Genomic DNA, 17,751 nt, shown 5'->3' on the forward strand with positions numbered 1-17,751 from the left:
ACCACTTCTACAAACACAGCACAGCATCAAAACCATGAAACTGACTTTGGTATAGTATTGTTAAGTATGGGCATTATTTGAATCTCACTAGTTTTACATGCACTCTTGTGCATGGAGGTAGAATGCTATGAAATTTTATCACATGGGCTTAATGTACTCAACATGATCTCTTTTTCTGTCTGGAAGTGATTTTCAACTCTGTACATTAAAATGTCCTATGGGATCTTCAAGACAGTATCCAGAGTTGGGCTTTACTCAAAGCCATGCTTTAGTCCAGCACTTCACAGATTTTAAAATGTACACAAATCAATTGAGAATGTTATTAAAATATTCTGGTTTAGTGGGTCTGGTTGGAACCTGTGAGTCTGCAGTTCTAACAAGATGTTGCTGTTGAAGCTCTCCTTTTGTGAGCCACGTTTAGAGTAGGACACCCTGCTTTTAAATGAATGTAGTGTATATTTGAATTATTTGGGAGATTCTCACATGTCATCAGAGTTGGCAACCATTAATTAATATAGGTGATGGAGTTCAGTGATCCTTGGAGGACACACCATTCTAATCTCTATTTAAAGTATTCTGTACCATTTAAGTCTCCACTAATAAGTTTTTCCAATTTCTAAAAATTCTTGGAATGAAGGAGTCCATTCTTCTATATAATTCATATTCTTTGGAATTATAAGTATATCTTGTGTTAACTCTCTCAATCTGCCTCACCTCAACTTTTTCTTTACATTTTTGCCTATGTTGAAACAGATGAGAGACAAGCTGTTTGTTTTTATATTCATTTTCCCATTACTTGCACATTACTACCTAGACACCTTTCATTAAGGTGCTGATTGGCTGAACCCTAGTTACCAGGATGTTCTCTTTAGCAATTGGCAACACTCACTTTGTGTTGCTTATCTTGTTTTCTATATTGCAGAAAAAAATTTCAAGCTATAAATGAGAACTACCCACAACTTGTTTTTGTCATATTCATAATTGCTCCCGTCTTCGCCTCCTGTGAAATCAAGGCTAAAGTCCCCTAAGGTCCATTGCTTTAACTGGATTGTGGTCTTTCTTTCCTTCCATTTAGTTCAGTTTACCCCTCTTCTCACATATCCTCAAAACTCTATTAATCCATCCATGAGTTTTAAAATATGCTTATGTCTCTCCCATATTTCAATCAAGACTCCATTAGTCACAGTGTCCCATCAAATTTCTCCCATAACTCATCCCTTTGAAGGAGCCCTTTAAGTTTGTTGTCTCCAACTGCATTTCAAAGGATAATTAGTGCTTACTGTCTTTATCACCTCACCCCGCTCCTAAGCCAGTTTACTCATTATTCAACCACAATTCAGTGACTTTCAAGATGAGTCTACTGACTAATTTTTAATCTTCATCTTCCTAAATTCTCAGCAGATATACATAGTTAAGTGAATCACAAAAGATTACGAATATAGAAATGTTCATGGAAATCCTTTCTGTTCAGCTGAGGTATGGGCATGGTTACTGCACTGCTGCATCCTCTGCTGTGTGACTGCAAGTAAATGTGCCCAGTAAATATCTGTAGAGCAAATGAAAACTCACCTGCTCTCCATGATGGATTCCATCACTCAACTCTTCTAGCTTTACTTAGTTTTCTTAAGATCCCTCTAACTAACCCCTTTACCTTTCCAATTTGTAAGTTTGTGCTTATTCAAGATATTCTAGGATTTCTGATCTATCCCAGTAGAATGAATTTTTCATGCACAATGAATTCCATTTCCATGGTCTGACTTGTCATCTTTGTGCTGACCAGTCAATGGTTTACATAAGTATCTCAATTCTCTTTCAAACTCCAGATCTGAATTTCCATCTGCCTCCTGAGGACTTGCAAATACAGGCTATGGCAGTATTTCAACTGGTATATATCCAAGAGCTGAATCTTTTCCTCCAAATTTGTTCTTCCACCTGTTTCCTGTTATGTGGTTAACAGCATCATCACCTTTCTACTCACCCAGGTGGGAAACTCCAGAATCCAATTATTTCAATCCCAGCTCCTTGTTTTGGCCTAGAACATTTTTAGTATATGTTCTGAAGTATGTTAGTTCCTTGGAATGTTGATAGGGATCACAAATAAACATATCAAATAAATCTGAGAACTGCTAAAGTGACCAATGTTAAATGAGTTTCTTTTAGATGCTTTAATATGTATAAAATATGAAGATACTGCATGTACTACTGTTTTTTCAACGTTACTTAGCCACAGGGTCTGATGTTTTTATAGCACTGCAGAAAACCTTCCCAGAACACATTTTTGAAAATGGCAGTCTAATCTATTTCCTTCATTTTTCTTTTGCAACTTAAAGCCACTTGTTTAGACTTAATGCCAGTTCCTTGGGTAGATAAAGGAATTGGTCTCCAATGGCCTACTTCTTCAATTTAACTTCGCTACTTCTATAAGCAGTATTCTTACAAAAGTTGGACTAGACCCTTCTCAGAGTAGTGCCTGACATCCTGCTCCTTGCTATGATCCGGTCGTTTACATCCTTACCTGATTTATTAGTTATTACAGAGGGATGTCTCGTTCTCTAACAGTGGGTTTGCCTATTTTGCCTTTCAGTTCTTGGCTTATATTTTGATGCTGTATTGTTAGAGGCATACATATTTAGGACTGTTATATCTTCTTGAATAATTGATCTCTTTATCATTATATAATCATAATGTGCCTTCTGAAAATTGTGCCATGTTCTAAAGTTAACTTTATCTGAAATTAATATAACTCCTCCAGTTTCCTTTTGATTAGTATCAACCTGGTATGTCTTTCTGTGTTCCTTTACCTTTTACCTATTTGGGTCTTCACTTTCAAAGTGGATTTCTTGTAGACAACAGAGTTGGGTCTTTTTTTTTTTTTCATAATCTGCTTTGACAATCAATGTCTTTTACTTGGTCTACTTATACCATTCACACTTATACTGATTATTCATATAGCTGTGTTAATAGCTGCTGTGCATGTAAATGTTTCCTTTATTTGTTCATTTCGTCTACCCTTTTTCTGACTTCTCTGGATTTGACTGAGCATTTAATGTTGTCTCTTACTATATCAATTGTAGGTTTTTTTTTTTTTTAAATTAGTGGTAACTCTAGCACTTTAAAGACACATTTATACTCAATCTAAATTCATGTTCATATACTACCATACTGCTTAGCATGCAGTATAGTTACATTAAAAAGACAATATGAGGGTACTGCCAAATTTTCATGAAAAATAAAATTAAAAGATAAGTTTATTTTGTTGCAAAAATATGAAATCCATGCCTATGAGAGGTCTTCAGAAAGACCAGGGGAAGTGCATATTATTAAAAAATTTGCATGGATTTCAGATTTTCTGTGTGAAAATAAATGTTACCTTTTAATTCCATCTTTCACTTTTAAAAACATTTGAAAGACAAAGAGAGGGAAAAAGATTTTTCCCATTCACTGGTTCCCTCTCCAAATACCTACAAAAGCACAACTAGGTCATACTGAAGCTGCAAGCATGGCAGGCTGCAGGAACTGCACTATTTGAGCCATGGTCTGCTACGTTTCAAGGTGTGCCCTAGCAGGAAGCTGGATCAACAGCAGAAGGCTTTATCCCAGGCGGTCCATATGAAATGTGGGCATCCCAAGTGGTAGCATAAGCAGCTGCACTACAATGTCTGCCCATTTCTGTGAACTCTTCAAAGTACCCTCATATTCCCATTTTCTTCCTCATATCCTTTGTTATATGGCTGATATTCTTTTCATTTACTTACAGGTTATAATTCAATCCATTGTAAATATTGTTTTAAATAATCTTTTAGATCAATTTATTTGCCTTCATTTAGCCTTTCTTTAATACTCTTTAGGTAGATCTGAGTTTCTAACATTGAAGATATTTTTCTTTCTCTAATTTCTTTCAAGATTTCCTGAATTGTGGTTTTCTCAAGCTTGAATATGATATATAAGGTTGATTTTCTGAGTACTTAACTTTCTGTCTGCTTTCTAAGGTACTTGGGTTTGTGTTTTGTGTCATTAATTTTGGGGAAATTGCTGGCCATTATCATTTCAGTTACATTTTGTACTTCATTTTCACTTTTCCTTCTAATGTTATAATTTTATGTAGGTTATACCTTTTGAAAGTGCCCCACAATTCTTGGGTATTCTGTTTGAGGCAGTATTTTTCTTCACTCTTTTTTTTAAAACTGTTTCAGTTTGTCAAGTTTCTGTTGCCCTATATAGTGTCACTGATTGTTTCCTTTGTGTGTTAAATCTACTGATGAGTTCATTAAATCCAGTCTTCATTTCTGTGACAGTGTTTTTGTCTCTAGTGTTTCCTTTTCAATCTGAGGGTTTCCATCTCTCTGCTTATATATTCCATTTACGACCTTAAGGTACTAATTTCTGTTATTTTGGATTCTTTGATAATCCTAACATCTGTGACATATCTGAATCTTGCTTCAATTTTTTTTTTTGTCTCTGCAGACTGATTTCTTGGCATGTTTTGCAATTTGTCTTTGCAAAGATAGATTTGTGTCCGTTAACATAAACTAAGGTAAGTAGGCCTTTGCAGTAGAGATTTATGCTATTCTAGGAGTTGGGATGTATTTCATATTTGTTGTAGCTATAGGTACTAGAAACTTCGCATTTCTGTTGTCCTTTTTTAAAAATTTTTTTGTCTCTGTGTAGTATACACAGAGGGCTTTTTGATGTGAAAGTAAAGTGTGGGAAGAGTGAATGCTATATAATCGTCCTATGAAGTCTGAATCTTTTAGGGAACCTGTGCCTTGGGTCTGTGACTTTCACACCATTTTTTCCCAGTGACACAATTTATGTACCCTGTCTACTCCCTTTCCTTGCCAAAATTTCCCAAATCTATTTTCTTGAATTCCTGGCCTATTGACTTCCCCACTTAGGTAAAGGAGGAAGGCTGATGGGGGTTGTAATCAGGAGGAACATAAGATACAGTTTAGAATTGTATTCTGGAAAGTATAACCTTCTGGAAAATATGCCTTTCTAATGGGGAACTCTGGGAGAATTTTGCAATGACAGTATTACTGATCCTATTTTATGGGTAAAGGAATAGAATGTCCCCCAAAAGGGTTAAACAACTTGGTTAAGTGCATACAAATGTTTACAGCTTCAAATGTGGAGTTCTGCAGCAGAGCTCATTCCACAAAGGCAAAACTGGTACTAACTGAACTTCAGTTGCAGTTCCACTTCACTCCTCTCTAATGGCACTAACAGCAAACAGGAGTTAGACTGTGTATCAGCTTCCAGGGATGTCCCTTGGAACACGTCACCTTTGAACCCCTTTCCAGGTAGATATCACCTCTTAGCCTGGCTTGTCTATTTTTGTATCATTCAATTTTAGCAAGAAGTATGGCAAGTCTATTTTCCCAGAATCTGCCATCCTCCATATCAGATTACTTTGGATATTCAATCAAACCCCTCATCTCCCAACATCCCCAAGGTGATATATGATCACTCTGGCTTGTCTTCAGCAAGACCCCTATAAGGTCAGTTTACCCAGAATCCCTCCCTTACCAGTGATGGTTCTGCTTAATAATTTTCCATCTTCTGACCCTGCCCCTTGGTTTAATTTCTCACTTTTTCTTGTATTCAGAGTTGAGCCTGATCTCTCTCCCTTACCACAATGCTGTATTGCAGTAGTTCCTATACCCATTTCAATGGTTCCTCTTGGATAAAGTCCACTTGACGATTTCTTTAATAAGTGTTATGAATAATTCTTTTTGAACATGGCCATAGAGTTAGGGCTTTGTGTCAACAACAGCATGGAGCTCCTATTTGTGTTTGCTGTACTTTTTGTTTGCTTAAGGACTTTGCAGAAAGATAAAGGGCAGACGACTCTGTGTAGGGGATCTTGGGTAGAAAGTAAAGCCTTGGCAATAAGTATGTGGTGATGGTGGCAACAACATCCACAGTGTGTGTGTATGTGCGTGTGCGCATGGTACCTATCTTCCTCCACTTCAGTGTGTTCTTTCCTCTACTCAAGCCCCTCTGTTCAATATGCTGTCCTGGCACTGCAAACTTCACACATTCAGATTTATGTATTATCCTTTGTATAATAGCTTCAACAGCATCATTCAGAGTTAAGTGCTGAACAAATAAATTCTGCACCCTGCTCCATCTATTGGAAAAATTCTGCAGGGAAAAACTGCATTTTTGAAGTTAGTCTTGGCAGGTAGTTACTAGGATGATTTTACAGCAGTACTCTCAAAGTGTGCTTCCTGGAGCAGGAGGCACAGCATCACCTTGGGAAACTGTTGGAAGTGAAAGTGCCTGGGCTCCCCCACCCACCCACCCAGCCACCCAGGCCTGCTCATGCAGAAGCCTCTGGGATTGGGGGGGGGGCACAATCTGTGTTTAGACATGTCCTCCAGGGGCTTTCTGCCCAAGTTAGGAAGTGAACTTGGCCTTCGAGGCAATTCAGTAGCACTCAGGGTATACAAAGTTTCACAAGATTTCTCAGAAACACTAATCCACTGCCCTCGTGCAAGCATGATGCCCAAGCAGCAGCGTCAGCACCCCTAGGAGCTTGTTCCAAGTACACAGTCTTTGGCCTGTTACCACAGACTTGTGACATCAGAATCTACATGTTCCTAGAAGTTTCCAGGAAATTCAGAAGCATGTTAGAAAAACTTGAGACACATTCTGTAATCTGCATGAAAAGAGTTATTTTTACTTGTTTCAATGGAGGAACCCATCACTATTAATGAGAATAATTATTATCAGGGACTTGGAGGAACCCATCACTATTAATGAGAATAATTATTATCAGGGAATTGACAAAATCCTTTCATTTTGGTACAAGAGTTGGGGGTATAACTTTTATACTAGAATCCACCTACCAAGTTTACATTTCTCAATTCCTTTTTGGAAGGTGCTATTTCTGTATTTAAATAACTTTTTAAATTGTAAAGCTGCTTCCTGCTTATCTTATTGCACTGCTAGTTTTATGTAGGTATTAATTTTATTGCTGCTCACTGTTTTTGGTTTCATATTATTTAGCTCTGCTCTTTCTCCTAAATGGCTGTATTATCCATGACTAATTGCTTACAACTTTACTACATGTAAACTGATTTTTACTCTTCTGCAAAAATATTAAGCTTTATTAAACAGCAGTAAAAGTTTATTCAAAAAAAAGCTTGAGACATGCTGGCACCCCCTACTTAGATGGAAGTGATTAGGCATCGAGCACAAAGCAGGCAGAGAAATCTTTAGTGGTTTTGAATTAGATACGAAATAATTATCAATTTATTCTAGATCCCCGTAAAAAGAAAGTTTGAAAAGGGGTTGGGAGAGGAGTGCATTGACCAAAATGCCCAGTCAGCAAAATTATACAACATGGTGGTTCCCACTGGACTTACAATGGTCAGTTTGCTTGATTTTCCTGAGCTCTGACAATTCTAACAACGCTTTTCCCTTTGAAGTACTTTGAAGTATTTGTAGATCTACTTATGTGGGCAAGATTGCCTAAAGAAACAGTGTACTCATATAAATTAAATGGGAGAGGAGAATTCTGAACTCTTTGCTAAATTGTTGGAGAATTCCTTTTCTCATGGTGGTCTAATAGTGACCGCAACCTTGAAACCAGAGCCCATAACCTCATAGAGCTTTTACTTCCAGAGGCACTGCCTTGGGCAGGAAGGAAAGTTTTCCTTTGTGTACACAGCCAGGTCAAGTACGAAGAAGCTGCTCTGAGACTGAGATGCCACCTTCATGAGGGGGACCACAGTGTGCCCATCCCAATCTGCTGCTCTGGCTGCTTAAGAACTTTCTGCAGCAGAGGAGCTGCAGGCTCAGCAGTAGGATGAATCCAATCATCTGTAATAACTCATTGAAGACCAGCAAATTGTCAATCTGAGTATTGAGAATATAGATTGAGCACCCATTATTGCCAGTTGTATCAAAGAAAAAAAATGCCTACATGTGTATTTACTCAACAGGCAATAATGGCTCTGAAAGAGCTGGCACGTGCGGGGAAATTCCAGTCATTTTCAAAACAAATAGTGGTAATGATGACATGCCTTACAGAAGGCTCACTCAGATCTTCTGGCATTTATTTCAGACATAGTTCCTGTCCTTGGAGAGTCCAAGATCTTGTACAAGAGAAACTATTACATGGCAATAAGACTAAGTATTTAATGGTCTACAGCTAAGCATTGAAGAATATGGACGTGAATGAAAGCCATATAGATTTAGAGGAAAGACTGCATGAACCTGAGGAAGCCTTATAAAGTAGGGAGCTGGAGTTGGATCTTAAAGGAAAGAACAAGAAAGGACATTTCTAGGGAGCATAACAACAAAAGTAGGTGTGCATACCTAGGGGCTATGAGTTGGAAGCCTGCAAACTTCTGCCTTTATAAATAAGAGTAGCTAGATGTGTGCTACTCAGATGTGTCTAAAACCACATGCCCTGTGGATGTCTAGACCAGTGTCTGGAATTATCTTTACCAGCTTCCTAATTAAATTCAGACTCAACTAAATGCTGGGATCATTCTTGACTGTAAGCTTCCTGAAGAAATGTTCACAGTCATCTTGTGGAGTAGAAGGGATGAGTATCTTTGAAGAGCCTAGGCCCCACAACTCTGGTGGCTTGAAAGACCCTTAAGGAAGATGCTCTCAGGGCCCCATATCCTCTCAGCTCACACTCACCCCTATATGCCAAGATTACTTACTGCAAATACCTATAATGCTCAGTGTGAAGCTTTTAAAGCAAAAGGGAGGAGGGACAGTGCAGTGGCATCCTCTACCTGCAGCTCCAGCATTGCATATGGACACCAGTTCGTGTCCTGGCTGTTGAACTTCTGATTCAGCTCCTTGTTGATGACCTGGGAAGGTAGTGGAGAATGGCTCAGGTCCCTGGGCTCTGAACCCATCTGGGAGATCCAGAAAGAAGCTCCTGGCTTCAGCTCAGCTCAGCTCTGGACATGGTAGTTGGGAAGTGAGCCATTAGATGAAAGTGCTCTCTCTGTGTCTCTCTCATGCTCTCTCCTGTAAAACCTGCCTTTTAAATAAAAATAAGTCTTTTTAAAGGCTGCCTGTGTAGACAAATATAGCATATGGACATGCCACCAATGTAATGCCCTCATGTGCAGCCTGATCAACCAGTTGCTATTGTTGAAGAAATGCGCAGCCTTTTCAATTGCTGTTAGGGTTTCTGACACCTGTTTTATAGTATCTCCCAGAGCTCCCTAGTGAGACTGAATCCTTGTTTCCCACAGCAGACACTTGCTTGATGATCTTGATTGGTTTCTACCTCTACTTACATTCCCCACTGCCTCGTCAACATTTTCTGGTAGCACTTCCCAAGATAACTGCTAACTGCTTGCTCTTAAACAAATCCTCATCTGAACTGGATCCCATACATGAAACCAAAAGTGGAAGAGCTAGCAATCGGGAGCTTTGAAAAATTACAATAATGATATTCTCAAGAGAAATTCTTAGACAGCAAGAAGATAAAAATGACTTCTCTATTTCATCATTGCCTCCTTTTGTTCAAAACACTAATTCTGAAGTTGAAGGCGCAACATAACATGACATATTACTCAGGGCTTCCCATATGAAATAACAACTGATTTTGATTTCCTTTTTTCCTTGTCTTTTAAAGGTTAGAGATTACTCACCTCCCCTGCTGGTCATTAAATCAGTCTGGCAGGATTCCTTGGTAGTTCTTTGGCCTTCCGGGTATGTGGCGGAGACACAGGCGGTGCTGCAGACAGGCCTGCTTGCTGTGATGTGCTACTAAGCAGGTGACTTCAAAGGTCTGCTTTATGCCGATCTCAGGGATCATTTGAGGCTCACACTGAGCCCCCAAAGTCAGGTACCAGATGGCACATCCCACAGAGTCAAAGTTGATCAGCTCACATTTTCCTAAATCCTATGCAAAGGGTGGGTGCAACCTCTCCTGTAGAAAACTACTCGCTTTGCTAGCCTACTTCTCCTTATCTTACTTATTCTAAGAAATGTTTAATTCTTCTGTGAGGAGTGTAGGACCAAGTGAATCTAGAGAGAATTGGCTTTTGTGTTCATTTCCTTTCCTAACTCTAACATGGCATTAAAAAGTTGTGCCTGCTCTTGTTGTGTGGATTTATATTTAAATTTCAGTTTCAGATTGCAGTTTTACCATGGTTTGTCTCACACATTTACTTGCATGGGAAAAGGAAAAGACTGCTACCTAAATCTAAATAAGACAAGTGAGGTGGCCATTAGGGCTGCCAGTTACACAAATGAAATGTCTTAAAAGGTCAGTGACCCTGGAATAAAGTTGTACTTTAATTATTTGGGTATGCTTCCTATGAAATGAAAGGAGAATGAAAAATTACCTCAGGCTCCTTAATTTTCTCCTAGTTCAAAGAAATTTAAAAGGCAATCAGTCTGGCAATTGGCTAAAAAGGCAATTGGCTAGTCCAGTAAGTGCACAAGGGTTGCCCTTTCTAGCCAGGACTCAATATTTTTTCTGAGTATCTGCCACTTGGGTAACTCAAAAAAAGAGACTGGATTGCTGAAGGCATCATTGCACCTGTCATCAGACAAAGCCCCCAGAGATGCTAAGAGCAGATTCTAGAATAAACTTTTGCAGAGATGAGCTTTCAGGTGGCTTTCAAACCCAAGATTCTTGGATTTCATGTTTTTTGGATGCAAGTTCTCCTTTTGACATTTTATGTTCAGCAAAACAGGGAAGATGGTATAGACAACTAAGTGCTGCCTCTTGCCTTTTCAACGGGTCATTGCTCACAGTGGGGTCTTACACACTGTCAGAAGAAGCCTGACCTCAGTAGGCAACTGTTATAGATTGAGGCTTAGGTATGTTGCTAATGGGCACCCTAGTATCCAACAAATCTCAAAGGGTGATGTCAGTTTAAGGGTTTTGCCATTCAAGCAGTTAGACTGCATTCAGTTTCTTGGGTTCCTTTTCAGTGGGTGGAATTGAGACCACAGGGGACAGAGCTAGGGTAGATAGCATGGGAACTGCATGTTAGAAAAAAATTACACTGGAAACTCTGGTCTTTGTTCTATTGCCCAAGAACGCATCAGCTCAGATATCATATTTGTTCCTGAAGTTCTATAAAATTTTGGGATATGCATTTCTCTTTGACATTTTTTTTTTTCCATTTTCCATTCTCATTATACAAACTCAGTATCACCAGTATACAAATGGTGTCACTATCGAGATTTGGGTCCAGATAATTCTTTGTTGTGAGGGCTGTTCAGTGGATTATAGGATATTTAGCAGCATTCTCAGCCTCTATTTATTAGCTGCCACTAGCAAACCCCCACCTCTGCAATCAGGCATTGCAGAATGGCCTTGGGGAGACAGAGTCACTCCAGGTTGAGAGCTACTGCCTTCTAGATGATTTTAACATTATTACCTGCCTAAAATTATTCCGGTAATACAATTTTAGAATTCAACGTGGGTTATTTTTTATGTATTTCAGGCTTTGGGAGCCACACAAATCTCTGCTGTACCATCTCTTTTATGCTTGTTTTGCTTACAATCTTTTTTAAGAAGTGGCAACTTGGTGTAAGAAAAACAAATAGACTTGAATTTGTCAATCCTTAGATTGTAGAGGAAGAAATTATGGCAACTCCCATAAAGGTTTGAAAGTACTGAAACAATATTTGGAGTAACTGAGATCTTGATCCAGCTACCTGGTCTTCCTGACCCTGAGCTAGCAGTTATGCTATCCTCCTTGTAGAACCTAAATTAAATAACTCCAACTTAAATTCTATTAATCTTGTTTCTAACTTAATTGCATTGAATATATTTAAACATAAAAGGTTTTAATAAAACAAACCCAATATTTGAACAGAATGCAATTCCCTAGTACATGGGAGAATGTCTGCTTATTGAGGATGTGTCCTTCCCTAGATTTGAAATAAAATATCCCGTGAGGTCCCTCTGAAGAAAAGGACATTGTTATATAGGAAATGTCCCTCCAAATTGCGACATGGAAGGGAGGAAGAGTGGTATCTTGGGAAAAGAGATACCAAGAAGCTGCCTATAAATTTAAAAATGTTATTTTCAAAGTATTTATTGAGTGGCTACTATCTTCCAGGGACTAGCTGATGCTTTAGAACTCAATCCACCTGGATTCTGACCATACCTAGCACTTAGACAGGAAACAGTTTTGTTCAATCATTCAGACTTTTATTCTAGGAATATTCTTCCTATACTTGTATATTGGTAATTACTTATCTTATACTTTACTTTGGGAATTTTCAGGTTTTTTTGAGTGGTGGGGGAAGTGGAGTTTTACTGATATCAGATATAATCAGTTAAAAACAAGTCCTTACTAATAGTATGAGATGAAATATAAGTCATTAGTCAGATGGAGTTTTTTTTTTCTAAAAAAAGGGATTAAAAAAAAAGATTATTCCATTTTTTAAATTGGAAAAGCAGATCTACATAGAGAAGGAGATGCAGATACCAAAATATTCCATCTGCTGGTTCACTTTCTAAGTGGCCACTATGGCCAGAGATGAGCTGATCTGAAGCTAGGAGCCAGGAGTTTCTTCAGAGTCTCCCACAAGGGTGCAGGGTCCCAGGGCGTTGGGCCATCCTCTACTGCTTTCCTAGGCCACAGGCAGGGAGCTGGATGGAAAGTAGAGCAGCCAAGACACGAACTGGCACCCAGATGGGATCCTGGTGCATGCAAGGAGAGGATTTTATCCACTGAGCCATTGAGCTGAGCCTAGTCAAATGCAGTTTAGTTGGGTAACAAAAATGTACGTTTTAAAACATTTCAAATACTTTATCATATGGAAGTGAAAAGAGCACTGGGCTTAGTGGTCAAAATCTGGATCTTGATTATCTGTGGACAAGTCTGTTAGCATCTAAGGAGTAGTTTTCAAATATGTAAAATGTGATAACAACATTCCATTTTCCAATTTATGGTATTTACACATATCATGTTTATAACCTATAAAGTGCTGTAAATGTGGCATTATTACAGCAAGGATGGTCTAAACTATTTTTTCTCTAGGTGTAATTCTGGAATAACTAAGTATTGGTCATAATGTGGTTCAATTATCTATGTTTCCTTTTTAATATTTCATTTAGTTGACAACAAGAAAAATTTATAAATCTTATGATGCACTACTTTGAAATTTGATCTAAGATGAGCATCATAGATTTTCTGTAAAATAAATACTTTTGAAGATAAGTACGTAAAGTGGTTCACAAATCAATGGGCGAGCCCTTTCAGGACCATCAGGTTCTAGAATCTTTTACCCTAAGTTACTTCTTTTTCCTGTGGCCCTCATTGCCAGGGACAGTCACCCCTTCATGGTTTGGGATCAGAGTCCATGCTGCCGTGTCAGATTATGGTAGTCATGCAATTTGAACAAGTTTTAGAATACTGTTCCCAACCAAATGAGTGTGATTTGCAAATGTAGATTTCTTTTTCTATGATACTCTGAAATATATTATTTTTTTAAAAGGGCAATGTGGCTTTTCATTTTTTTTTTTTATTATCGCACCCTTCCAGTCTATTTTTGGTGAGCAATAGGTTTAGTGTGTTCCAAGAAGGATATTCTTGATTGAATAGGTATAACTCCAAAGCATTATGAGGAGAGAAACATAATGCATTGAAGCAGCACCATCTACAAGCTTGCTACCTGCCTCCTCCAGTTTGGTGGTAGGCCCTCCACGAGCCTCCAACCCTGCTCCTGCTCTGCCCACTTCACTTGAAATGTGATGTGTGCAAACGGGCGCGGGGTGTTCTGTGATGTGTGCCGTCTTAACTGGTGGCACTATCCTGGATCTCAGCAACAGAGTAGCAGAATGACACTAGTAATGGCAGTAACAGCGACTTGTGCACTCTTAATACCTTTTGTAAGGGATAAGTCATCATGTGTCTAAATGGAGAAGAAGAAAAGAAATAAGCACTCACTCCCACACTTTACATTACCATGACTACTGAAGGGCCATTTCCCTGTCTCCTGGCTCCATACCTACCACAAATAAGGGTTGGATGAAGAAAGAAATAGGGAATATATGATTTTAAATCTGAGGCCATTCCCTGGGTTTCAAAAATCAGGGCTTTTCTAAGCTGTATGAAGTCATGCGACCAGAGAGCTGTCAGTTAGAAATGAGTTTTGACCACTAGTCAGCTTGATTTTGATTTTACCCACACATCCAACATGAGAACTATCCCATTTTTTAAAACAATCCACTTGACTCAACCATTGTCCTTTAAAGTTACCCTTTAGATGTGGAGCTTTTTTCTTACCAGTCCTAACCTTCTCTGACAATAATCAGTTTCTGTCCTAAACTGATCAGAATCAAATCAGGGAGAAAGAATCCAGTTGAAAAGAGATCCAATGTGCCTGTTGATGTTTCATTAACCTTGAGACTGAGTGTGACTGCTGACTGCCCATCAAGTGATGGCTTGGTAAGGGAGAAAAAGCTGAGGGAAACATTGCCTTGGAAATAAATAAAAAGAGCAACCTCTCTTGGTAAATCATCTGTCACAAATAGGGCATTTCCAACCATCCTAACTAACTGATAGTTCCCATAAGATTGTGATGAATGCATGTTTTCTTGAGAAGGCACTGGAAGCGGTATTATCTGTGTGTCAAAATATGTGCACTGGAATATTGAGAAAAATACTGATGTTGGAAGTACAATCATGACAAAAAAAAACATTTCAGGGTTAGCATGGATGCAGTTGTGTATTGTGTGGATGAATATATGTGTGACATTTGTGTGCCATTAACAATATCCACAAGCCAGTCAGTGTGGAAAGGTCCAAATTCCACTGATTCTCCAGGCAGATTCCCCTGGTTACTAATGTTGCTGGTTGATAATGTGTCAACAAAGGAAGGGAAATTAGCTAAGATCAAGTGTAATAGAGGGAAATTAGCTTGTCTCCAGGGATAAGCTGTTACTCATGGAGAAGAGTCATCCAGGTTTATTGGCAGACTCTTCTTAAGATAGGTAAACTAGAAACTGCACAGGAGTCTAGTGCCCCATCTGGACCAAAGACCCACAGAAAACCAACAGCCCTTATCTCTGTGCACCTGGATCCCAGCAGGGCCTGGTTCCCCTTGGCCCTCCCCAGTGGAGAACCATATGTAAACAAGCTCCACATTCCCACTGGGGATGCAGATGGAACATTCTCACTAGTTTTTTGCTTTTCCCTCCTGAGGTTTCCACTATTGCCCCTGTAGTCCTTACTCCTCTGCTTTTCTTAGGAACTTCTTAAATTTACGGCAATTAACCTCACTTTTCCTATCCAATTCCCACCTCGTGCTGATGGCACAAACGGTTTCTGAGAGTGAGTGAGCCAGATTTCTGTTCTCACTCTTGTGGTTCTGCCTCTCACTCCCAAGCTCCAATGCACCTAAATCAAAGTAGATGGCTTGCTTCCCTCTTTTCCCAAGGAAGTTTTTACATTTCTCAGGGAGGAGCTACTGTGAAGCAGGAAAGAACTGCACATTTCAAACATCATTTCCTACCCTAAAAGGTAGAGATGGCTATCTGGTTCTGGGGAAGACCGCAGCAGAACGGCCGGGACCTCTCCAGGCACCCTGCTCCTTTCTGAGTGGTCGGAAGGCAGTTTCCTTGCTATCCCGCCTCCCATTTTTCTGCCCCCACAACTGTTCTCCAAATGGAAGGGGGCATAGGAGGGAACAACCCCCCACCCAAACAACAACAACAACAACAACAATAAAACAGGACGGGGAGAGGTGTCTCAGAATGTCTCCCAAGTACCGTATTTTATTCTTAAGTAGCAAGACTTTCTAAAATGTCTTGTCTGTTTCTGCTCCTTCCTTGGCCCAGTTACCCCAAGGCTGCCCCACCCCCAAGCCCACTGCGACCAAAACAAGCGCACTGACCACAGCACCACGGCCGCCGCCGCCCCAACTGTTGCAGCAGCTGCGGGGTGGTGGCGGAGGCGGCGCGAGCAGGGCCAAGCTGGGACCCGGACGCTCCTTGCTCGGGAGCTTGGGAGGCTCAGAGTGGCCGCCCAGGGGCACGCAGTGCAGGGGAGCCCTTGCGGCAGTCGTCTGGGATAGGACAGGCGGCGCTCTTAGCCGGGACCCTCGCACTCAGGCAGCCTGGCTGTGGCAGGTACACGGGTGGAGGCTACCCGCCCCCGCCCCCCTCTCACCTTTAAGATCAGGTCTGTGTGATGCTGGTCCAGCATGTTGGCTTTCTGGAAGGAGGTGACGATGACCCGGCCGTAACGCCCGGGAGTCTGCAGGTCCGAATAGAGTCGGTGCTTGGAGCGGTTGACAGGGAAGAGGCTGTTGACAAGGTTGCGCTCGATCTTGGCCAGGCTGTGCTGGGGCGCCAGCAGGTGCTCCACGCTTTCCTCGACCTGGTAGCGGCTGAAGCTTGCGCCGAGCAGGATGGAGATGAGCACCGGCGCCGAGGCGAAGAAGACCGGGTGACTGGCAATGAAGTGGCCGAGCCGGGAGAAACACGTCCTCAAGCCCCTGTGCAGAACCTGCCGCAGCATCCTAGAGCAGAGCGGGTGCGGGAGGAGGGCGAGGCGCACGCTCGGCGCGGGCTCGGGCGGCGGCGGCGGCGGCGGCGGCGGTGGTGGTGGCGCCCGCGGTGGCGGCGGCGGCGGCGGCGGCGGAGAAGGCGAGACCCTGAGCTCTCCCGAAGCCGGGGCACCACCATCGGGGAGTCCCGCGCCTCGCTTCGGGAGGGTCCCCTCGGGATGGAGACACGCCCTCCTGCCCGCAGCCGCGCCCGCCTGGAGAGCCCCCCAGCTTGGCGGCCTCCGCGCCGCCTCTACCCCGCCCTAGCCCGTGCGCCCTCCCCCCCCACCCCCCGCCGCCTCTGGCCCGGGGGTCTTCTCGCGGCGCAGCCGCGTCCCTTCTTAGCGCGGGCGGGGCTGCGGGCCGCCCCCACGGCGCGTCATGACCCCACTCACCCGACCCCCAAGGCCAACAACCGGGTGGCGCGGGGAGCGGCGGCGCTATCGCCCGGGAACTCTGCGCGCCAGCCTAGGAACACGAGGACGGAGAATTCCAGGCTACACCCAGTCCCCCCCCTCCCCGCTCCCCTCCCCCGGCCCGGCCCGCGCCGCTCGCCCTCCTCTCCTCTGCCCTCCTCGGGGAGACCCAGAGATAAATAAAGAAATCGCCCCGATTTTCCAAAGAAAAAGTAAAGAGTTCCAACGGGGCGTGCGGCGAGGGACCGGGGTGGTGTGGCGTTGGGCAGAGGTGCTCCGAGCCGAGTATCCCTACAGGCAGAGAGGAGCCAGCTGAAGACTGCGTGCGCCCCGGCGCTCGCCAGGCTCAGGTGGTGGCGCGCAGTGGCTGCTGCCGAGAGGGGGTGGGGAGCGAAGACGCTCGAACGTGGAAATCACGCCTCCTCTCTCAAGTATGAGCCATTTAAGATAGCCCCAACACTGCAGCTTCAGCGGGACCGCGGGGTTGGGGGTGCGTCAGGAGCACGGCCACCCAAAATGTGCCCGTGGAGAATTGTTCTCTCGCGCCCGAATGCGAGCTCCTTCGAGTGGCTTAGTGCCGGGCAGTTTTGCCCCGCATCCCCCAACCTTCTTACAAGTCCCCCAGTAATAAAAGTGCTGATAATTGACGGACACTTGGTGGAACCAGCAGTAGCCAAGGCTCCTGGGCTCCCGACTCTCCGCCCAGCGTCCTCCTCCTCCACCTCCTCTTCTTCCTCCTCCTCTCTCTCTGTCGTCACTGGCAGGTCTGGGGGACCTGGTGCGGCGGGGCTGACGCGGGCGCCCCTGCGGGCGCAGAGTGTTTGAAAAAGGCTGT

At 42.4% G+C, this 17,751-nt stretch overlaps 1 protein-coding gene across 1 annotated transcript in view; it reads right to left on the minus strand.

Moving 5' to 3' along the window:
• PTCHD1 (patched domain containing 1) overlaps positions 1-16,488 on the minus strand; it is a 53,221-nt gene extending 36,733 nt beyond the window's left edge. The window contains exon 1 of the mRNA XM_041002035.1: positions 16,122-16,488. Within this exon, the coding sequence (XP_040857969.1) occupies positions 16,122-16,472 (351 nt within the window). The 5' untranslated portion in view covers positions 16,473-16,488. The remainder of the gene's footprint in view (positions 1-16,121) is intronic.
• Between the last annotated feature and the right edge of the window lie 1,263 nt (positions 16,489-17,751).

The sequence above is a fragment of the Ochotona curzoniae genome, unplaced genomic scaffold (genome assembly GCF_017591425.1).
Source record: "Ochotona curzoniae isolate NIBS_2020 unplaced genomic scaffold, NIBS_Ocur_1.0 contig_1274, whole genome shotgun sequence".
Taxonomy (NCBI): Eukaryota; Metazoa; Chordata; class Mammalia; order Lagomorpha; family Ochotonidae; genus Ochotona; species Ochotona curzoniae.